Source organism: Chelonia mydas, chromosome 2 (genome assembly GCF_015237465.2).
Source record: "Chelonia mydas isolate rCheMyd1 chromosome 2, rCheMyd1.pri.v2, whole genome shotgun sequence".
NCBI lineage: Eukaryota > Metazoa > Chordata > Testudines > Cheloniidae > Chelonia > Chelonia mydas.
Window position 1 is genome coordinate 153,909,738 of NC_057850.1, and position 25,148 is coordinate 153,934,885.

Below are 25,148 nucleotides of genomic sequence, written 5' to 3' on the forward strand. Positions count from 1 at the left end.
GCTGGAAAAAGCAATTAAAAGGATGTTGAAAGAGAAATACACAGGACTAAATACTGTTCTCATTTATATGAGGGTCACTTCATTGAAGTCAGTGGAGCTGCACCTAACTTGGTCTGCATGTAGGGGAGATAGTGCATCTTAGATTTGTTTTGAAAACAGTTTTAAGAAAAAGAAAAACTTATATATTTTCTCATCAAAGAATTTTTTGCTTTGGAAAGATAAACTGGGTAGATTAGGTTCCTGCTTGAAGATGCTTATTGTATAAAACATGTATAGGTTTCAAATTGGTTTTGGTTAGGAATTGAGATGTACGTAATATGGAAAGGAGATCTACCTTTTCACTGGATGCTGTGGAAAACAGGGAATGAAGAAATTGTATCTCTTCAACGCAAAGTACAAGACATTTCCTGAAGAGCTTTCTATTTAATTCAGATAATCAATGCTCAAATGAGGGTTATAATGATAAGTAGTTATGCTATGCTGCCACTTTTATTACTGCCTGCAGGGAAAGAAGGGAAAATGCTGGAGTGTGCTATTGGTTTAAGTGATGCACATGGCTTTGCACTGGGGTGGATTTCACCCTAACTGAGGGTACTGTGCCTAGGGGTCATGTAAAGAAAGAAGGAAATAAGAACACACTAAAAGGGTCATTGCTACATATCGCAGGTTCAGCAGTATGATGACTCTATTGACTCTCGGCTGGGTCCTGTGCAGATGTTGTTAATGACTACAACAGTGTACATTGCTTTAGGGTGTAATTTTAGTCCTCACTGAAGTCAGGTATTTGGAGCAGGACTGTAACTGAAGTCAGTCTTTCAACTGACTTTGCCAGGAACTGGATCAGTCCCTTAGTTGATCAAGGAGAAATGTTACACCCTTTCAAAGAGAGAGAGATTGGTTCCAGAGCAGAAAAGCACAGAGATGGTGAAGTCTTTGGGGCCAGGACTGTGCACCACAGTTGAGTCCCAGAGTCTGAGTGGAGCCTTTGAGCACGAGGGTAACAAAAGTATTTGATGATGATAAAAGTAAAGAATTATGTGCACAAGGGCAGCTGATGATGACACCCTGTTTGCTGAGCATGATTTAAATTAATGCCTATCAATAGGCAATGATGGCCATATCTTCAATTCAGAAACCCTAACCCAAACCCTAGCCATGAATAAATGGCTTTGCCAGCTAACACCAACAGAAAAAATATCCAATTCAAAAGTGAATGTAAACGTCAGCACTAAAAATCACAAACTACTTTGCTACATTTGGGTCATGCTAACAGTAACATGAATATATGGGAACCAGTTTTAATTATATTGTAACATGGGAAGCAAATCAAGCAATGTGAGTTTTTATCAGGGTTTTAAAAGTCTTTGGAAAAATTTTCATTCCCCTTGATTTTCAGAGAGTAGGGAGGGTAGAGGCAGGACTTTGCAAGGTAGCACATTTTGAAAGTGTTCAAAGCCTAAAAGCCTAAAAACAAAACAAAGACTGTTAAGAGTCAAATCATCTCACATCAGTTATTCTCTCAAAGGAAAATGGAAAGTCCAAGGCTGCATCTACACTAGCCATGTTAGGGATGGAGAACTCTTCCACCATTATTCAAGCGCTGCTATAGCTCTGCCATTGGTAGCCACAGTGGAGGTGCTAGTGTAGATGGCTACTGGTAGTCCTGCCACAGTGTTGTCTCATCCTGGTTAGTCTTCATCTAGATGACACAGTGCTTTAAATATCAGTGGCTGCTGGCACTTTCTCTGTAGTGGACTTCAAGACCTGTGGTGACCCCCACCAGACTTTGTGAGCTCCTTCTCCTGTTTTGATCAGCTTATAGAGGGACCGTTGCCGAGCAACACCAGTTGCTCTGCTTACCTTCCTCTGCTGGACTACAAAACCTGGGACTGCTGCCTCCTGAGCCCTGTCAAACCCTGCTCGCACCAGAGCAAAGGAGCAAGTCAGGTCTCGGACTTTCATTCATCATCCCCCACATGGCAGTGGCATCAGTATCTTTAAGGAAACAATTATCCTGGTAATCATTTCTTGCTGCAAGTTTTTTGGATGGTAAAAGTTTATAACAATATAAAATACGACTACAGCTTGCAGCAGTGAGCTACAGTAGATCAAGCCATCAGAGCTTCCTACAGCAAGTCTCTAGTCCCGCTGACACCACCACCTTATGTACTGCGATAAATAAAATCTTCAAGAGTGTAATAAAGGTGATGAACATGAACTGCATTTCACTATAATGGGATATGTTTTCTACTGAGACACAGAACATTAGGGAGTCTATGTGGAATAAATAGCCAGTGCTTCCCAATCTTTATGTCAAAAAGGAGACTATAGTACTGTGAATTGCAGTGTTCATTCAGAAGTATGAATGCTACTACCGTTAAATACTCTGATTTAGTTATGGCAGTGCTGCTATGGTTCAGGGGTTGATGGTATTTCTTTTATAAACCTTATTCTGAGGTGCTCTGAGGTCAACTTTTTTCATCAGCACTGTGTTCTAGTGTAGACTATAAATTCTCAAACAGGAGTAATTTGGGAGGATAAAATTACTTTAAAGGTGGTTTTTTGTTTTGATTTTTTACTTTTTTGATGTCAAAAATGCTTCAGCCAAAATATCAGACTAAGGCCTAGATTTTTTTCAAGTTATTCGTGTGTTGCTCCACTCAGTGTTGCGATGTTTAACTGATTTAGGAGACTGTCTTAATCTCAAAAGTAATTTAGGTGCCCAACTCCCATTAATTTTAAAGATTAGGTGCCTAAATGCCTGTTACTTTTGAAAATGAGGCTTGGGCTCCTAAATCAATTTGGCACTGCAATAATGAGTGGAATAACACCTATATAACTTTAAAAATCTGGTCTTAACTCCCTTTTTTCAAAAGTCAATTAGGGTCAAATTTTCAAGGTATTCAGGCACTTAAAGGTAGGCACCTAACCTGCTTAGACACTTTTGTCAGTCCCATTAGGAGCCTAACTCCCATTGAAGCCAATTGGACCTAGGCCCCTAACTTGCTTAGGTGCTTTTGAAAATTCCATGAGGCACTTATTTGCATTTTAGGTGCCTAAATACCTTTGAAAATCTGGCCCATTAGGCTTCTAAGTCATGTAGGCACTTAATTTTTACCCTAAATCTTGATTCATTTCTTTGAAACTGTCACCTGCAGTGGCTAAATTGAAATACTTAGAATCAAATACAGCAAAAATATTCCATAGATTTTATTCTAAGAATTATTCGCAGCTCCTAAATTTAACGTATAAAAGTAAGTGGAGTTAAAATATTGATTTCTCTTCAAGGTCAGTTATTCAGCATATATGACTCTTTCAAGTCTACATAGTTGAATTACATATCCTTATTTTTTAACCAGAAACCAAAATATAAATAGATTTGCAAAGCTGTGTGTATGCTCAAGTTCCCTTTAAATGATGGAAAATATTCATTCATGTGTCTTATTACAAGAGTATTCACCTGCTCTGCTATGCGTTGTTAGGCAACAGCATGGTTTTATTAAACTCTAATCCCCCCATTCCTGTATCTCAGCTTTTGTCATTTTAAGTCTTGGGCCAAATTTAGTAATGGGGTAAGTGAGTACAACTCCCAGTGGGAGTTGCACCTGTTTATTCTGGGGTTGAATTTGTCCCTCTGTCTAGGTCTGCCTCTCTTCCATCTCAGCTTTGCAGCACAGAAAGGCTGGCTGGGAAGAAGAGCAAGGAATGTTTAAAAGATAGATGAGGGCTCAGCTGAGACAGATCTGATAAGCTCCTTCAGTATAAAATTTTCTTTACGGCTGTTTTGCTCTTATGAAAAGGTGCTAAATCTGAATGGTTTGTTCATGTTACCTGGTCTCTGGAATAAAACTGTGGGCTCAAAATGTATCCTTTGAGAGTGGTTATATATTTCGCTACAATGCTGAGACGCATCAACAGATAAAGAGCTCACTGCGTTATAGAGATTGGCTTGTAATCGCACAGTCTTGCTTTCTGTAAATGCTTTCAAAACTCAATTAAAAAAAAAAGAGACCCTAACTATAATCTCCCACTGTGATTATAGTTAGGGTCTCTCTTTTATATATATATATATATATATATATATATATATATATACACACACAAACACATACACACACACATAGAGGGAGAGTGCTAGCTATAATTTAATGTTACGGGCACTACATCATGGCTACAGAAGTGATCTTAGCAATTTTTTTTTAATTTATTTTTTGGCCCCAGATAATCCTACTGACTCACCCGCCCACCAAAAAATTACTTATTCCTGTTCCACCCTTTCCCCAAGAAAAAAAAAGCTAACGGACTTGTCAGGGACTGGGGCATGGGCAGCCATGCCTAATGGTCAGAGCAAGGCTGGGAATGATCACATAGAAATTATCACAGCTGCAGTCTTAAGCACTGAGCAGTTGCTAGCAACAGCCATTGCTGGGCTTAAGAGTGGACCTGGCAATGCCACTTAGGCAATAAGGTGCTCTGGTCAATGAGGTGTTATAGTTGCAGTTAGTCAGCTGATCCAGGCTCAGCTGCAGGCCCTGATTTCTGACAATTCTAGTCCCCCATCCTCACACCTCTCTGCATTAATCTGAATGAATGAGAAGAGAATCAGGTTAATTGAGTCAGATTAATATCAAGGCAGGCAGTTCAACTACCCTTCTACTGCCATATGTAGAGGGCTACTGTCCCAGCCAGGGTTCTGTTCACTTCTTCTGCACTGCATGTGAGCTCCAGATTGGGACAGAGTATTGGAGGTAGGAGAGTACAAAGGGTGGAGACCAGGGACTATGGATGTGATAGAATGAATGGGCGGGTGGGTGGTGAGGATATGAGGCCAAGACCTACAGTAGAAAAGGGGGAGAAAGGAGTAGAGAAAATGTCTGGGAAAAGAAAGAGAGGACAGAAGCACAGAAAATGTAAGAGGGAGAAATCTGCACTCTCTTTCCTGCCCACACTCTCCTCCTGTGAACGCTTCTCTCACTGCACACCTAAACATCCCCTCTTACTAAAATAATGGCAGCTCCTAGAGGCTCCAACTAAGATCAGGGCTCCTTTGTACTAGGTTACTATACAAACACATAGTGAAAATAGATCCCAATAGACACAGAATGGGACAGGAAACAGAGAGGTGCCTTCCCCTAGGTCACACAACAAATCAGTAGTAGAGCTGGGATTAGAACCCAGGTGACCTGAGTCCAATCTAGTGTCCTATCCACCAGGCTAATCTGCATCTCTTGCTATAGGTTTTTCCCCTCCAAGACAAATATGCTGGAAATTGAGTGTGGTTATCTGGTTGCTCTATAAATTATCCTAAAAAATAAATACACTCTCAGACTATAAACATTTGCAGAAACTCAAACTCAGCTGATCTGTTTCAGAAATACCTATCTAATTTCTTTCAGATTAATCAAACAGTTGTATTTAAAGGTTAAATTCAGGTTCTACTGATATTACTGCAAATCCTAAGAGTTTTTCTTTACTCATTGAAGACCTCAATTGAGCCTTGGTTACATCACATTTCAAAAAGCTAATATTCTGAAGAAGCCAGACTGAAAGGTACAGTCAAGAAAATACTTAGTAGAACACACGTGTGTGGATAAATCTGCTGCAGTCTATTTTCTTTCCAGTTAGGGTGACCAGTTGTCCCAATTTTACAGGGACAGTCCCAATTTTGGGGTCTTTTTCTTTTATAGGCTCTTATTATCCCCCACCCCCGTCCCGATTTTTCACACTTGTTGTCTGGTCACCTTATTTCCAGCACAATTAAAATTTCCTGGTGGTCATGAAGGTGGAGTTGGAATAATTTTCAGCATGATTTTTTAACTCTGTGGTCAGTTCTCAGCCATCACTCGTACTGGTTATTTGTTTTGTCCAGTGCCTATCAGAGTTGCATGCCAGGCCCAGCTTTTGCGTTTTGAGGCAGGCCCTAAACTGTAAGGGATTCCTGCCCACTCATGGGTTAGGGAGCCTTGGGTTGATCTAAAGTAATGGTGCCTAGAGAATTGCACCTTTTAGTTTCTGGCTGCCTTAGTAAAGGAATTTTCTGTTACTTAAAAAGTTTATGGGGACCCATCGAGGGCTAGATCTGTAGAGCCCAGTGCTTGGAGTAAAGCTGGCAGCCCGCAGACCAGACTGGACTAATACATTACAACACTCCCAGCAATGCCGTGCAATAGGGCCAGTTCTAATAACTCCCTCACTGGAGTCAGCAGCACCTATGCTCTGATTTTCTCTGTCAGAGTTTTGATTTGTTCTGCTTCACATGCCAGGTATATTCTCTCTTAAATAACTGTGTGTAACTCTCATAGATGTTAATGGAAGTTTATGAATGCGCATCGTAAGTAAAGACCCCTGTGGCTAGCAAGGAAACTGCATAAGAGTTGCAGCTGCTAGTCTCCCTCCTAAGAGACCAAGTGTCACTTCTGAAATATGTTCAGTTTTCTCAGTCTGGATCACGGGAAGTCACAAGGTTGCTTCTGATGTAGCGTCTCTCATGAGGCAGCACTGAGAACAGCCTTATCCATGTACATCTGCTTATTTCAGCTTCCCCCTTCTTATCTTTGGTGGTGGTATTATTATTGTATAAGTATTTTACAAACAGAGGGCAACTTTCTATGCTAACATACTCCCCCATACAATCCCATTGACTTTCATTGGGGTGTACAATGGATAAGAGAGGTTAGAATTTACTTTATCCAAAAAGACACTTAATCTGCCCCCAAAGAATTTACAATCTAAAATAGCTTGAGAGTTATGAATTGGACAGAGTGGGTGGTGGGTCTCCAGCTAGCTATTACAGTTCAAACATCATCATTAAAAAGTAAGTTCATTTACTTTTGGTGACATCATAGCAGAATTTTCAGAAGCCTTCTCAATCCATCGCTAACTTCACACTCTCAACAGCTGACCTCATAGGGATCTACTGCACACCCCTTCCATCCATCTCCATGCTGGTCATCCCCTACCATAGTGACCCACCACTTTTCCTTGCTTGATAACCTTCCTTGCATGATAAGCTTATTTCTATCTCTGTGCCCACAGTGACCAAAGTACTTAAGTCTGCACCTGTTGATTTCTGAGAGCAGTCTACTTCTCTCCAATGATATTTCTAACACTAAAAAGTACAGAAGATGGAATAAGTCTGTTCTTGCTAGGATCTGAATTAAGATTTCTCAGATCCAAAATAAACTGGTTCAATACTTGAACTAAAAAAATATTATCGCTATCTGTTGGTAATAAACGTTGTATTGTGCTCTTCTGGCTTTTCAACAACTACTAGGGGAAATCAGAACATGCTTATCTCATTTTAATAAAAATACAAGACCCTAATAGAGTGTTCCATCACTGTGTATACTGGGTGAAATTCAACCCTGCATGGAGGGCCAGAAGAAGGCATTTTTGTGATTTAAGTGATGCATAAAACATCAAAACTGGGATTAAGTGAGGCTTAAATGGTGAATAGACATTGTGCTTGCAGCTGCATTGTGTTAATTTCACCCAGTTTTGATTTTCATTAAAAGTTTGTGATCAAAACCAGAACTCAAGCAAAATTCATGTAGAGTTCAACCCACCCAACCATAGACTGCCATTGAAGTAAAGGGAAATGTTGCCATTGTCTTCAATGCAAGCAGAGTTGGGTATATATTTTGTGGGATTGAGACATACACTGCTTACAGTGACATCAGTACAACTCTGTTGTGCCAGTTTTTGCAAAATGTGAATAGAGTAACTTCAGTCATACTTGTGCAACTCCATTCTGCTAACTGGGAACAGTACTTGGCCAGGCCTGTCGACTTAGATTTTATTTAGGTCCTGGGGTAAAATAATTCATAGCAAGAAAAAAACAAATGTTACTGTTTGATACAATGCGCAACAGATATGAAATACAAGAAAATAACTCCTTTGGTATCTGGTTTTTTTCTTTTCTTTGCAGAATATTACAACACTTCAATACAACTGCAGAAGATTACACTATCATTTTCACATCTGGAAGTACAGCTGCACTTAAGTTGGTAGCAGAAACATTCCCTTGGATACCTGAAGGCTCGGGGCATCCCAGCAGTCGATTTTGTTACCTAACTGACAGCCACACATCTGTGGTGGGTATGAGGGGGATAACTGCTGCGATGAATGTGTTATCTGTTCCAGTGAAACCCAAGGACATTTTATTATCTGAGAAAAACAGAGTACCAGCTAAAGAACAGAACTGCATGACACCTCATGTTTTCTGTTATCCAGCTCAGAGCAATTTTTCAGGTACCAAATATCCTCTTTCATGGATACAGGAGATAAAATCAGGAAAGCTCTGCCCCATCACAACACCAGGAAAGTGGTTTGTTCTACTGGATGCGGCTTCATATGTCAGTACCTCTCCATTAGACTTAACAGTTCACCAACCAGACTTTATCCCCATTTCATTCTATAAAATATTTGGGTTCCCTACTGGTTTAGGAGCATTGTTGGTAAACAACCAAATTGCACCCTTCTTGAGGAAAAGTTATTTTGGAGGTGGAACTGCAGCTGGGTACCTTGCAGGAGAAGAATTTTACTCCCCAAGACCATCCGTAGCAGAAAGGTAATGTGTTCTTTCGCAAAATCAGGATTTTATGTGGATGTTGTTTGCATTAGAAAAGTGTGTGTGTTCTGGCAGTGCTTATTTATTAAACTATGAAATAAATCCATATTTATGTATGCAGTTGTAAAGAGCTCAATATCTAGCTTGGTTCCTTAGTATTTGAATATTCCCTTCTTATTAAAAATCCTCATTAAAAATATCCCATCCTTAGCTTGACATAGTTTGTTGTGACTGGTAAAAATACAAGCATTCATTTCGTGACATGAAAGCCCGTCAATGGCTTTATTTAATTTAGAACTAAAGACCTCACTGAAATAAAGCTGTCTTTTGGAATCTCCAAATTCTGAGCAAATAAACCACAGTAGGACATACATGGTGATAGGTCACAATTAAATTTGAACTTAAGGTCCATAGGTATACCCGGTAAAGGGTTTTGGGATTGCTGTTACTAGGAGATTAATCAGAGTAAAAGTCTTTGTGCTCACAATACAGTATATTACATTGGGCAAATATTCCAAGGTCTGTTATGATTCTGTGAGCAGGAGCTGTGCCTGGAGGAGGAGCAGTTCTCAGGGACGGAATGGAGGGTTGGCGTGTAAGGAAAGTTGGGGCTGTGGCCACGTTCCCCCTCTTCCCAGACACACGCCCCTCTGGAAACTGGAAAGCTGAGCTCAGTGATATTTGGGTTCTTCCCTCCACTCCCTCAGTGCTAGCAACCACCTATGTGGATGCACTGAAGAGATGTGGGTCCCTCCTGCGTTTCTCACATCCAGCACAAATGTACAGAGGGCAGGCTTAAGGTTAGCCTTTAAAATTAAACTACAATAGTTGGGAGGGGGGGAAGAAAAGGGGAATAGTATGTAAAACCAATTATGCCCGTCATTCATTTATAGAAATGACTATCATAATGTATACACATGTCAGCTGTACAACAGCCTGTATCCGTAATAATTTACCTGTCTCTGCTTTACATATAGTGCAAACAGCTGCATGCATTCTTCACCTAACTGTATGTTAGACGAGATTTAGAATGTTCCACATGTGTGCAGTGGTACTTTCATTTTGGCTGCATTTTATAGTAGCAGGCTGTTTATTATCTCCCGAATGATGATCGACACTGAATGTACACTTAGTGTTTACTTTTTAAAATATCTCCAACAGCGAGCTCAGTCTTTTGCTTCTCAGGCCAACAAGGGTTAGAAGTTGGAATCTCCATCTTTGGAGATTTTTAAGAGCAGGTTAGACAGACACTTGTCAGGGATAGTCTAGATAATACTTAGTCCTGCCTTGGATACAGGGGACTGGACTAGATGACCTCTCGAGGTTCCTTCCAGTCCTACGATTCTTTTATTCTAAGTATGATGGAGGTATTTGAAGGTAGTGGTGGTGGTGAGGGTAAATGACACCAAAATGATAGGATCTCAGGGAACCCCAGCCTCCCATCGAAAGCCAAGTATTAATGAGCATTAATTTGACCAATGCATATTTCAACTAGGGAGTACTGTATTTCTAGAGGTAATTGGGAATTGGTTGTTATGAGAATGTTATTCTTTGAAACTGACTGTGTGTAAGATAAAATGTTCTGAAATGTTTTTTGCTATTTTAAAAATGTCAGTCTGTCATTGAACAGAGATCTGTTTATAGCACTTATTTCAAAAATATTCAGCTGACAGTCCTATTATCAGCCATGCTATTTTGCCTAAAAGACTCTGACTGTGAGCTTTGGAGGCTGTGTCCTATTAAATCCAAAGAAGCTAGTTTTATTTATTATACATAGTTGGAAATAAGGGCATTTTCCAATCTGATTCCTCATCTAATTTTCACATATGGGGGGCCTTAGATACCCAGACCCTGCCTCTGCATACTCAAGCACATAAATTACCATTTCACATACCAAAGTATCAATATGAGTATCCGAATGCTGGATTTTAGTCATCGTGTTTGAATATTGATGTCTAACCCTTTATTGATTATATGAACTCATAATATTTTCTTGTTATTCACATTTAGCATATAGTCAGTGCTAGCCAGAATTGTAACGGTATTATGCCTGTCTACAGTTTTGACTATTGAGGCTGAAATTTTCAAAACTACATCAGGAATTTGCATGTTAAATTCCTATTAGAAATTAATGGGAACCTGTGTGGCTTTGAAAATCTCAGTCTGAATCTCTCAACTATTTATCAAGACATTTCTTTACAAGGTTATGAGATTTTGTTGTAAGTGTTATTTCTAGTCACAACATTGAACAGATCAAACTGTTGGGACCCAGCTGTTACGTTTAAAATGTACTTCCTGGCCATCATTGACAAGGCTAATATGCTAACCATATTTCTGGGCCCATGACTGAAGCAAATAGGGTCATCTGTGCTCTTAGAGACAGTAACGTTTGCCAAGTTATAACTCTGCCAGCTTCTATTATCAGATGCACCTCTTTGGGGCTCCTTCTGTCTTTTATCATTTGATATTTGAATATTTTTAAAGTGCTAGTCTCTTAAAAGTGCTAAAAAGTTCTTTTTAAAGTGCTAGCTTCACACTAGGAGGGAATATAAGAAGACATATTCAGATATATATTTTATTTCAGAAGGAAACTTTTTTTAAACTAAAAAATATTCACAAGGTAGATTAGAAAATGTACCTTGGAAACCCATCTGGCGGAAGGAATTCCCTGTCCACACATAATCAGGGCTTAGTTTACTAAGGAAATGGCTTCTTGCAAGGCTGTGTGAGACTTGAGTGGAGATTTATAAGGTAGTGGCTTGCTTGTCATTCCTTCTCAAGGCTGACACAATTGATACTTTTGCCTTATGGATACACTTTTGCTGATGTTACTTCCATATTGAGAGCACCAAAATAAGGTATAATTGACATCATCTTGGACTCTTTTAGATTCCATAGACTCACTTAAATTCACCTCTGATTTTTTCCCATTGTATGGTAGTAATCTCTCTTCCTATCCCTAAACACACTTAAAAACTTAGTTTTTTATATTTTCATCCATGTATCAAACAGCTTGACAGATTATCGTCATTCAGCAATCTAGCCTCATTTTCTGTCTTTTTTTTCTGCACAGCAGGGGATAATAACATAATATGATTTGTACAGCAAGTGTGGAGTGATAAAATATTCATCCTCTGCCCTATTTTTCCTTTGTATTTGGGATTGCTATTCCGATGCTGATCATTCTGGAACACTTAACTAAAAGACACCAGAAGCTGTTTCTATACCTGTCAATAGGATGGTTGTGTCTATCCACTAATCTGGAGTATCCCAACCTGTTAACTGCTTGTTTGGGAAGCACGTTTCATTTCTGAGTGTATCTTTTAAGAACAACCTTGAAATCCAGCACCCTGACATCCACTCCAGGGGCTACACAAGGGCCAATGTACTACTTAGCTCCCACTTCAAACCCATCTTAAAGGGCAAGTTCTGATCACAGTATGTAGCCGAATTACCTTGGCTGGGTACCGGGGAGTGCTGCAGGAGCTGAAATCTCTGCTCAAGGGTGTGGAGCAGCAGTAGATCCACTCTTTGGAGGCTACTTCTGCTGACAGGCTGTTGTAAATAGCCCCTGTAGCTCTACTACACCCCTTCTCTCGGCGGGAGGAAAAGACCAGAGGATCTATGTAGTGGTGGATGCTCTGGTCCACTCCCCGACTCTACTTTAAACACACTCTCCATACCAATAAGTGGGGATCTTCTATGCACCTGTGAGGGCATAATACCTAAATGGCTCTATCTAGAATCCTGCCTTCCCTATACTACAAAAGTACACTAGGTCCATGCCCACCGAGTAAAAGACAATCTGTCCTTACTTACTTAATTGTAGATAGGGCTTGTATAGGGGTCTGTATCTGGATAAATTTCTCCCTGATAGCTAGTCCTTTATGTTCAAAGACTTTATTTACTCTATTATTTCTACAGCACTATAGTATTTAAAGTGGTAAAGGTCCCTACCAAAAAAATCCTTGTTATTTTCTAAATTTCAAATTCACAGAATTACTAAGAAAAATTCACCCATCCCTAATGTATGTTCTCTCACTCTGTCTCTCCCCTCAGTTGCTTTAAGAAATGTGATTTTGGTGACTGGAAAGCTCAAAGGATCATTAAAGAGCTACAGAGACTTTAACCTCTAGGCAGTACCGGGTTTACTATGGTGCCAATGGTGCCGTTGCACTGGGCCCACACTCGGAAGGGGCCCATAGCAACTACATTTATATTTAAGGGTACACATCGTGAATCGTGATACATTTCAATAGAGAATGTGTGTATATATTAAGAATTTGGTGCTACATTTTTAAAAACAAACTGTTTGAAAAGTGTATACATATTTTACGTGCCACATAATCATATTGTTATGGTGTTGTAGTTTACATTTTATTTCTGCACTGCAGTCATTTACAGTAAGGCGCATTGCATCACACTGTCAATGGTGTAATGTGCGTATGCACATACTGCAGTCTACTGCAGGCACGGATGAGGTGCAGAGCAGGAAACTATAAACATAGAATGAATGAACAAGTCCAAGTGATAAATAAAATAATTATGAAAAAACATTTAAGTGGCACTCACAAATGGAAGCGTAAAGCAGAATCAGAAGATCAGAATGCAAAACTGCATTGCTTAAGCAGTTACTTCATTAATAACAGTACAGAGACTCTCAGTGATTATATTAATAATACTAGCAGTACTCATAATGATGATGAGCATGTAACTGATTATACTAGTATGGCAGCAGGTGCCACCTACATTGATCATGACTCTGAAGAACATGCTGTTTCTTCTAATTAAATCCTTTTGCCAAATAAAGAACACAGCAATAACCTGCTGCTGCAAAATACACCATCACGATTACCTTCCTCTGATGCTGCCCTGTGGACTGTTGATGTTTTCACTCAACAGTACTGCATAGACATGGGCCCCAATTTCTGCTGAAATTGTGATGGAAAATATTCAATGTCATCAAGACCACATAAGGACAGAACAAGGTAATTATAACTTTTTATGCTTTTTTTATATATATTGAGTCATTTTATGAGATCAAGTTTTTCCAGCAGGGGTTGACTTAACCATTAATTTTGTGAGACAATTGAAATAAACAGATTTTTGTTGTATCTAAATGTAAAAATGTACATTCTAGGTTGCTCACTACTATACTATGAGCAGCTTACTCTCTTAATGTCCCACTAGTGTGCCTTTTTTCATCTCAAATGTTGGAGAGTATGCATTAATACTTAAATGTTTTTGATTTTAGGAAATTCTGGGATATAGCCTTCAAACAAGTGTCCCCGAATGTTGAAACTATTGAAAGGCCTTGGCTCATATACTCACCATTGACTGGCTATGTCTTCTGTTTTGTGTGCAAATTGTTTTCTCTGAACAGCACATCTGCACTAGCCAAGAGAGGATTTGATTCATGGGATCACATTGGCAGACTTGGTGACCATGAAAGTTCTACTGAGCACCGACAAGCTCTCGCCACTTATACAATGTGTTTATCCAAGACTCAAACCCTTGATAAACATATAGCAGGTGCATATATTGAAGAACGAAATTACTGGACAGTGTTGAAGCAAGTCGTATCAGCAATAACATTTCTGACAAAACAAGGTCTGCCACTGAGAAGGACTAATAAAACCTTTGGCTGTCTTAATAGTAGCAACTTCCTTGGCTGCTTAGAGTTCTTAGCAGAGTACGACCCTTTCCTGGCCTGCCAGCATTGATTCCATGCCAGATGTTAGCCATACTGATCAACTGACATTTACTGTATGCTATGTGCTGAATAACTGTACACCTGTGGAACAGTTCTGGAATTTTTCCAATTACATCCGCATACAGGTCTTCATCTGGTTAATGTCATCAATGAAACCCTAAGTGATGCACTAAATATCAATCTAAAGGACTGCAGAGGTCACACATACAACAATGCTAGTAACATGTCTGACACTTATTCTGCTGTGCAAGCTCGGGTAATTGCGGTCAACAAGAAAGCAGTATACATCCCATGCATGACCCACTCACTTGATCTGTGTGGTGTTCCTGCTGCAGAGTCATGCACTGATGTAATTAAATTTTTTTGATTTGTCCAAAAACCGTATGTGTTTTTTCTGAGGATCAACTTATCGCTGGAGCCTCTAGTGAGATTCTCTGAATGAGGAGACATCTGAGGCCAGTAAGAGAAAATTTTTCCCCAAGTGCCTCAGTGACACAAGGTGGTCAGCTTGAGCGGATGCACTTTGCAGTTTATCATGCAACCACAAAAGCTACAAATCTGTGCCTCAGGCTCTTGGTGTGGACACTCTGCAGAAGAGTGACACACAAGCAGAGGCAAACCCATTAGCTGAAACCATGGATCAGTTGGAGACTGCATTTTTGACAACAGTTTGGAGTAGTATCCTTACAAGAATAAACAAAACAAGTCAACTTCTGCAGTCTCAAACAATGGACTTAGGCACAGCTGTGGCACTGCTGGGGTGACTATCTGAGTTTGTCGCAGCACAACGGAAAATTTTTGAGGAATACCATGAATTTGTGACCTCTTTAAGTTCTACAACTAACTTTCAATTAAAGTGGTAACATCATCCAAAGCATATGGCTGATGATAGCATAGGTGCTGGAACTAGGAATGCTGGGGGTGTGGCAGCACCCACTGGTTTGAAGTGATTTCCATCATAGCCATTGAACAAAACTATAAACCCTGTATATCAGCACCCCCACTATAAAAATTGTTCTAACACCTATGGATGATAGTGAAGACCCTGCTGTTGTGCTGACTGGTGAAGAGAAGTTCAAAGTTGAATCATTCTCTGCCATAGTTGACTCACTTGTCAGCCATCTCAACAGAAGAATTCATGCATGTTCAGAACTAAACAACAGTTCCTGTTTTTTAACAGGTGACCTTGACAGTCTCCTTTGTCCGACTTGTCCTCGTCCATCCCTCCATGAATGCAAATGGACACCACACCATTCTATTTTGTTGTGAGCACGTTCTTTCCATTTCTGACCAAAGAGTTTTGTCATGGGATCAGCCCAGCGTGTTTTCAGTCTACCCAGCAATCACTTGTGGTCTCTGGGGATCCAGTCACTGATGTGGGTTGTCCACCTCTTGTCTTGCTTGTGGACAACATGACCCGCCCAGCTTTGCTTTGACCTTTTGAGTACTGCTGTTAAGGAGTCTCTCAGAAGTTTAATTGAATTCTATTCAGATGAACTCAATTAAAAGATCTCTGAAAAATGGGTACAGTGATGCTCACTTGTAAAGCAACTTGCCTCCAAGCCATTATCACAAGCTCTGCCTATATCACTGCAAATGCTGACCATAATGAACATGCATAATTTGCAAACAGCCTTTCCAAATGTCTTTACTGCACTACGCATTTAATTGACACTACCAGTCTCAAACTGCAATGGAGAAAGGTCTTTTTCACATTTAAAAAGTCTAAAAAGTGCTACAGTGGTTCAAGAAAGACTTGATAGTCTTACTCTATAGACTTCTCCCGTTTAATTGAAACATTTGCTGCAGCAAAGGCATGCTGAAAAATCTGAAGAAATTTTTCATCTCTGTAAATAGAACAATAGCTACATGCAATGGTTTTGTTGAGTAAGTTATTCACGTTAATACTTTTTATGTAATATGCAAATTACTTATCTGAAGCAAGACTAATATGAATAATGGCACTAAATAAAATGTATTAAAGTTTTTCATATTTTTTATTTTAAAACAGTTTTATGTCTGCCCCAATTTCATACAAAAATTAATTCAAATCTTGATAGTTCCTATGAGAAATGGTGCAATAGTGTGAAGGTTGCCTTTTAGTGGGAGCAGCACTTGGCTACTGTTTTGATCAGCTTTAGCTTTTGTTAGCTGTTTTTACCCACTGTGTTTTATTTTGTATATTTTCTTTTACTGTATAATTTATTTTATGTACACTTGTGTGTATTCTTTTTGCCCTAGGGCTCCCATTGCTGGTACCCTAGTGGCAGCCACCTCCACCTGCAACTTAAATTTTTAAATAAAACCTGTGTGCTGTGTCAGACAACTTGTGTGTCAATCTCCTGTCTTTTATAATCGTTCCCCATGGGGGCCCACAAAAATGTTTGGTGTCGGGCCCACAAAAGCTTAATCCGGTCCTGTCTCTAGGTCACCAGTTCAAATGCATCTCTAGTTGGAAGTTAGCAAAAACTATTTGATGGGTCTTTTAAAGGCCTTTGTAGAATGTACTGGTGGTCTCAGTCCAGTTTCTAGTTGATTAGAAACCATTATGAAACCACCACTACTGTTGACAGTCTTGTTGGCACTTGGCAGCATCAACAGAGACATCAAGGACTGACCAGGCTGCAGAAAATGAACTATCCTCCCCTGACAGCTGACAGGACTGTCGCGCCTGAGCTGAGTAGTGTAGGAAGCTCATGCTGCTGCTGTCCCTGTTCTAAGGATAAATAAAGCACTTCAATTTCCAGTGCTATCACTCTGTCAGCTTTCACAACCACCACCAAATTCACTCTAAAACAAAGGTGTAAAAAGGAACAGGGATGTTTTGCTTGCTGAGTTAATATACATTCAGCTGACCTATTACTCTTTTCCTTCTCTGCTTCAAGTGTAAATATGTACCAGAAAGCCTCTTACAATTTAGTCTGTCATCTTTTTAGAGGTTTGATTCTGGCAACTGGCATTTTATATTATATTGTTCTGCCTGGTGTCACTGTAGCCACGCTTAACCCTTCATCTTCCTTTTCCTACTGTGTGGTTACCATTAGCTCATCCTCTTCCTCCTTGTCTCTGCTTGTCTGTTGAGAGCGTAAATTCTTAGAAACAGGGACTGTGTTTCATCACTCGTTTGTACTATACCATTCAATCCATACTACATACAGTGGACCAGACTGCAGCCCAGCCTTATGTGGCCACTTAAGAATATAAGAGGGGAGTATAGAATAACACCCACTTTCTTCCCTCCTCTGCTCAACCTCTCTACATTGACCCTTCTGATACAGGTAGTACACACACAGTGGGTCCTGCTGTGCTGTTGATTACATGCCATGAGTAGGTGGTGTCTAGACTCTGCCTCCCAATATTCTGGCCAGCACTGGGAGAGGGTAATGGGGGTGGGAAGTAAATCATCGGACACTGGAAAGGGATAGTAGCAATTTCTTCCCTGGGAACAAGCTGAAAAAATCAGGGCAGCATTAATGACTATGCCCTGATCTACACTTAACATTTAGATCGAAGTAGCTGTGTTGCTCAGGAGTGTGAAAAATTCACACCCCCGAGCACCATAGTTAACAGATGCACCTAGGATGATGGAAGAGCTCTTCTGTCAACCTAACTACTGCTGCTCAGCGAGGTGGATTGCCTACAACAAAAGAAAAACACCTTCCAGGATGTAGGAAGCGTCCACTGCACTATGGCGCGACCGCAGCATAGCTGCAGCTCTGCTCCTGCAGCCCCCATAGCGTAGACATGCCCTGAGCCACAATTTCTTTCTTTGGCTGCTCTTGGGTTGTCATAGCTACATGCTGTCCCTTACACAGGGCTGTGCCTAAAGGCCCAGTCTAGCTCACCATCTAGCATTGCTAAGGCTTGGCATATTTTGATGCACCACCAGCAGTGTTGAGATCAATCACTGAGATTAAAGTGATTCCAAAGAAGCCAATAAAATTTCAATAGCCAACTTGTGGTGATTTCAGTGACACTGTCAATTAATTTAAAAAGCAGACGCCAAAGGAACTGAAACACATAAAAACTATGTTTAAATAATGTTGAGTGTCTAAATTAACCCCCTGGTACTAGTTATAGCTTCCCACTTTGTCCTCCTCAACTCATGCTGTTGTGGCTAAGATTTCAGGAGCACAATACTAATTATATAGTATACCATCAAGGATTTGCTACCATTCCTGGCAGAACAGCCAGAGACAAAAATAGAGCAAGATGCTTTAATTCCTGGTCTTTGATTTAAATCAGTACCTGAACATTATTTGAACAGGACTGGTGTGTATATTTTAAATACTGTATGAATCAAAAGCCAGCCTCACTTTTTTACATATGATTAATCATGAATGTATAAGTACATCTTATAACTAGAGTACTGGAATGAACAATTTTATTGTTACACTGAACTACTTAATATCTTCTTTCATTTATCAAACAATATGATCAGTAACCAATGTGAAACCTACAAAGTACAACAAATAACACAATACAATAAATTTGTCACTGGGAATCAAATGCTATAAAATCCCAACAGCCTGTGCTAACAGTTTACAAAGCTTCTCCAAGAGATTGAAGGTGAAGACTTGATTCTAATTTGAGAGTAGGAACACCACATGGTCAAACATGTATCATGACAACTTGCTATTGTGATTGCAAACACATATCCTTGCTCAGGCAAAACTCCCTTAGCTAAATTTGATCAAAGAGAAAAATCAAGTATAGGTGTGCATTGGAATTCCTTTCCTTCAAGTCTTGCTCTCATCCCGATAATACCTCATTTGAAATCCCATGTATAACTCCACATTTGTTTTCTTTCTAATAATAAAAAATCTGATTTTCTAGTTAATGTTAAGGTTGAGCTTGTGGTATGATGACTTTGGGCCAGGTTGGAGAAAGAGGCAGAAGCAGGGGTGTGCGCAGGGATTTAAATGTGACTACTTTTGCGGGGAGGGGGGCACTTTAAACACCGGCCCCCTACCCAATGCCCTGGGCCCTGCTTCCCACACCCAATCTCGCAGACTGTGCTACCAGCCCAGCTTCCCTGCTCCTGGTGCCATCTAGTGGGGCTCAGCGAGAGTGCTAGCTGCAGGGCTTTTCCCAAGCACATCTCTTCAGCCATGCTTAACCTGACTCCCACCCTAGCAGATTCGTGGGAGGGACTCCTGGGGCAGGGGCTATGGCAGAAGCTATGGGCTGTGGTGGAGATGATTATTGGAGGGCTCCATGCCCCTGCTTGGCCCCCCCCTTGTGCATGCTCCTGGGCAGAATTTGCCCCAATTGCCCAAGGAGACTCTGCCCTGTCACCCAGAAAACTAAAGCAAGAGGTCAGATGTAGGTTCCCAAGGAGACAGATTGCTGCCCAATCTGATTTATAAAAGCACCTGAGTTAGGATCTGTGACAGTGCCTAGTGAGCACCCCCTCCTCTCCACCCACTAGGGCTGCTGTGGCAAGGAGAATCCAAACCTTTGCTGTTCTGGGTTCCCTAGGATGTGTTAAGCTTCTGGAGCCTCAGCAGTCTGCAGATCTGGGTCATCCCTGGGCCTCTCTGGTACATTTCCTGGGCAGTGGCTCTGTCTGCTATCCCTTCTCTGAAATGGGGCTCCTCATCTGACTTGCTCTAGGCCCCCAGGACCAGCACTGACCCCCAAGATACCCTAGTTACTCTCCCAGAACTCCACCCAAAAGGTGTGAAGCTTCTGGTTTACTGTTTAACTCTCTCAGGGGCATGCAGCAGTTGTGAAGCAGTTAATACACAGTCACACACTTTGCACAGGAGTTTAATACCTTTATGCACTTTTATACTTAATCATGTAAAGCACAGGAGAGTACTAGTCATACAAAACAACAAGCTCTATACACGTCACCTGCTATTTCACCCTTTCCTATGGAGTCTTTGGGGGACAACCTGGGTCCAGGAAGCTAGGCAGGCAGGTTGTCCCCTGCCTCGTGCAGGATGCACTGTGAAGAGAGTGGTCTCTCCCTCATGGACTGGAGAAAATTGTCCCACTAAGACCAACTTCTGCCCCTTTAAAACCTATAGCACACTGTGTCAGGTGACACCCTTTCCCACTTCCCCACATGAGAACAATCTCCTGCCAGGTGACTTTGTGGTTAAGGTGACTTCCTGGGCAGGGACCAGTCTTTTGTCTAGAGTGACTAGATTTCTAATAATTGGGTAGTTAGTGTCAACTACCTCCTATTGTTATTCTTTTGCCACCAGCCTTTGGAATCTCACCCCAACATGGAGGCAAACAGACAATAGAAAAGACAAAAGGCTGCACATTCAAAATGAAGTTTTCACCCCGACACAGATACACAGGGTTCATAATCTCACATGGAATTAATAAATTGTACAGACATATTCCCAGATCCTCAGAGGCACCTAACTCCCATTGATTTTCAGTTGAAAAATGTCACCCACCTCTAGTCTAGACTAGCACCTACAAATAGGTTAGCTAACTCAGGTTGACTGGCAGTCAACAACAGTAACTCTAGTTAAAACAGAAGCAAAATTCCAGTGTTGACATGCCCTAAGTGACCAAATAAAAGGTATGCATGCAATACAGAGAACCCCTTCTTTTATTTATCAACAGTGCCTTTCCTACTTGAATATTCAACCCCTTGAGGTTTTCTTTATTTATATATTTACATTTTCGGTGAATTGTACTGCGGATTTATTGTGATTGTGTTAAGTCCCTCTACATTTTCAGGCAACAATGCAGCTTTATTACTGAGAAATAATCACCCGGAATACTACTATGCTTAGGGTACATGCTGAATATTGAAAACACATATCAGCCAACGGTGGGCAAATCTTTCACTGCTCTTCACACAGAGTGCTCAAGATGATGTCTAGCTATAGGGCAGAGGGTGAACATAAGAACAGCCATACTGGGTCAGACCAAAGGTCCATCTAGCCCAGTATCCTGTCTTCCAACAGTGGCCAGAGCCAGGTGCCCCAGAGGGAATGAACAGAACAGGTCATCATCAAGTGATCCATCCCCATCGCCCATTCCCAGCTTCTGGCAAACAGAGGCTAGGGACACCATCCCTGCCCATCCTGTATAATAGGCATTGATGGACCTTTCTTCCATGAACTTATCTAGTGCTTTTTTGAACCCTGTTATAGTCTTGGCCTTCATAACATCCTCTGGCAAGGAGTTCAACAGGTTGACTGCATTGTGTGAAAAAATACTTCCTTTGTTTTAAACCCGATGCCCATTAATTTCATTTGGTGACCCCTTGTTTTTGTGTTACGAGAAGGAGTAATTAACACATTCTTATCTACTTTCTCCGCACCAGTCATGATTTTATAGACCTCAATCATATCCCCCCTTCGTCATCTCTTTTCCAAGCTGAAAAGTCCCAGTCTTTTTAATCTCTTCTCATACGGAAGCCGTTCCATACCCTTAATAATTTTTTTGCCCTTTTCTGAACCTTTCCCAATTCCAATATATCTTTTTCGAGATGGGGTGACCACATCTGCATGCAGTATTCAAGATGTGGGAATACCATGGATTTATATAGAGGCAATATGATATTTTCTGTCTTATTATCTATCCCTTTCTTAATGATGCTCAACATTCTGTTAGCTTTTTTGACTGACGCTGCAGATTGAGTGGATGATTTCAGAGAACTATCCACAATGATTCCAAGATCTCTTTCTGGAGTGGTAACAGCTAATTTAGATCCCATCATTTATATATATATATATAGAGAGAGAGAGAGAGAGTGGGATTATGTTTTCCAATGTGCATTACTTTGTATTTATCATCATTGAATTTCATCTGCCATTTTGTTGCCCAGTTACCCAGTTTTGTGAGATCCTTTTGTAGCTCTTTGCAGTCTGCCTGGGACTTAACTATCTTGAGTAGTTTTGTATCATCTGCAGATTTTGGCATCTCACTGTTTACCCCTTTTTCCAGATCATTTATGAATATGTTGAATAGGACTGGTTCCAGTACAGACTCCTGAGGGACTCCACTATTTACCTCTCTCCATTCTGAAAATGGACCATTTACTCCTACCCTTTGTTTCCTATCTTTTAACCAGTTACCAATCCATCAAAGGACCTTCCGTCTTATCCCATGATAGCTTACTTTGCTTAAGAACCTTTGGTAAGGGACCTTGTCAAAGGCTTTCTGAAAATCCAAGTACACTGTATCCACTGGATCCCCCTTGTCCACATGCTTGTTGACCCCCTCTAAGAATTCTAGTAGATTGGTGAAGCATGATATCCCTCTACAAAAACCATGTTGACTCCTCCCCAAGAACTTATGCTCATCTATGTGTCTGAAAATTTTGTTCTTTACTATAGTTTCAGCCAGTTTGCCTGGTACTGAAGTCAGGCTTACCGGCCTGTAATTGCTGGGATCACCTCTTTTTAAAAATTGGCGTCACATGAGCTATCCTCCAGTCATTTGGTACAGAATCTGATTTAAATGATAGGTAACAAACTACAGTTAGTAGCTTTGCAATTTCACATTTGAGTTCCTTCAGAACTCTTGGGTGAATACTATCTGGTCCTGGTGACTTATTACTGTTTTCTTTATCAATTTGTTTCAAAACCTTTGGGAATCTCCCTCAGACCCTCGGTCATGAAGACCGATGCAAAGAATTAATTTAGTTTCTCCGCAATGGCCTTATCATCCTTGAGTGCTCCATTAGCATCTTGATTGTCCAGTGGTGCCACTGGTTGTTGAGCAGGCTTCCTGCTTCTGATATACTTGTTAAAAAAAATTGCTATTCCTTTTTGAGTCTTTGGCTGGCAGTTCTTCAAATTCTTTTTTGGCTTTCCTAATTATATTTGTACACTTCATTTGCGAGAGTTTATGCTCCTTTCTATTTTCCTCACTAGGATTTAACTTCCACTTTTTAAGGATGCCTTTTTCTCTCACTGATTCTTTTCCTTTGTTCTTTAGCCACAGTGGTATTTTTTTGGTTCTCTTACTATGCTTTTTAATTTGGGGTATACATTTAAGTTGAGCCTCTATTACGGTGTCTTTAAAAAGTTTCCATGCAGCCTGCAGGAATTTAGCTTTTGGCACTGTCCCTATTACCAGGCGGTCTAGCTATATTAACTTCTAGGACCTGATCCTGTGCTCCACTTAGGACTAAATCAAGAATTGCCTCTCCTCTTGTGGGTTTCAGGACTAGCTGCTCCAAGAAGCAGTCATTTAAGGTGTCAAGAAACTTTATCTCTGCTTCCCATCCTGAGGTGACATGTACCCAGTCAATATGGGGATAGCTGAAATCCCCCATTATTATTGAGTTTTTTATTTTTATAGCCTCTCTAATCTCCCTGAGCACTTCACAGTCATTATCACTATCCTGGTCAAGTGGTCAGTAATATATCCCTACTGCTATATACAGAGCGGTAGACTCCAAAAGAGCCATGGGGAAAAAAATAAAGTCAGTACTGTTGTTGTACAATACATTTTATAAACCTGCTAATATGTAGAATACAATTATATGCTTTTTAAAAATCATAGGGCCAGATTCTCTGGTCAGCTAAGGATACTTTGCTCTAAGGCCAGAGGAGAGTCTCCTCCTTGTGCTGGTAGAGGTGGCTATGTCAGTCAATCCCTATAAAAGTGGAAGGGATGGGACACTTCAGCAATATGAGGGGCAGTGTGTATGGCAAAGCAGGGTTGCACTTTATTCAATCTGCCATTGACCTATGCTAAAGCAGACCCTGTGTCTAACTTGCAGTGAGCTGTGTTGTTTTGAATCAGGAAGCTGTAACAGACTCCATGCAGCTGCCACTCTACAATGAATATCAAGGCTGTCATTTAGGGTACATATTTATTTCAAATTTTCTTGGGTCCCAGACCCGTCATTTGTCTCTCAGCTTCCAATCCTTCTCATTCCCACCAGCCCTGTCTCTCTAACTCCATAGGTGATAGAGGTAAAATTTTTGTGCCTCATTTACTCTTTTTAAGAACTAGATTCTTCCAACTTTAGTGACACTGAGTACATTGATTCAAAGGTGTAGCTAATTGTTTGACTACACTCGCAGTTCATTCTTAAAAATGTTCAAGAAACCAAATAACCGAACTTAGCCGAATGTATTGTCTGAAGACAAAGCAGTAAAAAAGAGACATACCTACCTTCCTTCGGGGAAGCAATTCTTAGGGCATTGCTACACTTGCGAGTTAGAGTGCATTAAAGCATCCCAGTGCGCTCTATCTCATGATGCATCCACACTGGCAAGGCAAGTAGAGCGCTCTGACTCCACAGCTAGAGCATTCCCGGTACTCCACCTCGGTGAGTTGAATAATGTTTGATGCGCCCCCGCTGGAGTGCCACAGCACTAGTGTGGACGCCTTGGTCTGTTAGTGCGCTGTGATCGGCCTCCAGAAGTGTCCCACAATGCCTGTTCTAGCCACTCTGGTCAGCACTTCGAGCTCTACTGCCCTGCCCTCAGGTGACCAACCGCCAGACCCGCCCTTTAAATTCTCTGGGAATTTTGAAAATCCCCTTCCTGTTCGCTCAGCCAGGCGTGGAGTGCTCTCAGTGAATCTTTCCAGGTGACCATGCCGCCACGCGCCAGGCAATCCCCAGTATGGAGCAATGGCCAGGTGCTGGACTTCATCAGTGTTTGGGGGAAGGAAGCTTTCCAGTCCCAGCTGCACTCCAGCCGTAGGAATTACGATACCTTCTGGCAGATATCAAGGGACATGATGGAAAGGGGCCATGACCGGGATGCATTGCAGTGCAGGGTTAAAGTGAGGAGTTACGGAATGCCTACCACAAAGCCCGCGAGGCAAACAGCTGCTCCCGTGCTGCGCCCGTGACCTGCCGTTTTTACAAAGAGCTGGATGCGATACTTGGGGGTGACCCCACCTCCACTCTGAGTACCACCATGGACA

General features: G+C 41.0%; 2 protein-coding genes and 1 long non-coding RNA gene across 7 annotated transcripts in view; 2 read left to right on the plus strand and 1 right to left on the minus strand.

The window, feature by feature from the left end:
* Positions 1-25,148, plus strand: part of MOCOS (molybdenum cofactor sulfurase) — a 409,994-nt gene that overhangs the window by 158,080 nt on the left and 226,766 nt on the right. For all 5 annotated transcript variants that reach the window (XM_037889907.2, XM_043540409.1, XM_043540412.1 and 2 more), the window contains one exon: positions 7,928-8,569. In XM_037889907.2, coding sequence (XP_037745835.1) covers positions 7,928-8,569 — 642 coding nt within the window. The remainder of the gene's footprint in view (positions 1-7,927; positions 8,570-25,148) is intronic.
* LOC122464619 lies at positions 1,505-20,116 on the minus strand. Its single transcript, XR_006288816.1, has 3 exons — positions 19,940-20,116; positions 4,983-4,993; positions 1,505-1,516 (listed from the first exon to the last, which is right to left on the minus strand). It is a non-coding gene; the product is annotated as an uncharacterized LOC122464619 (long non-coding RNA).
* On the plus strand, positions 13,391-16,608 carry LOC122464616 (zinc finger MYM-type protein 5-like). Its single transcript, XM_043540413.1, has 2 exons — positions 13,391-13,557; positions 13,824-16,608. Exons 1-2 carry the CDS (start codon positions 13,526-13,528, stop codon positions 14,290-14,292), a joined length of 501 nt encoding a protein of 166 aa, XP_043396348.1. The 5' UTR covers positions 13,391-13,525; the 3' UTR covers positions 14,293-16,608.

What these genes read in the sequence shown, in the direction of transcription:
- LOC122464616 (XM_043540413.1), top strand. Translation starts at nt 13,526, where the DNA reads ATGTCATCAAGACCACATAAGGACAGAACAAG. An exon ending in CCACATAAGGACAGAACAAG is followed by an intron (nt 13,558 to 13,823) that starts GTAATTATAACT and finishes TTTTGATTTTAG; the next exon opens with GAAATTCTGGGATATAGCCT.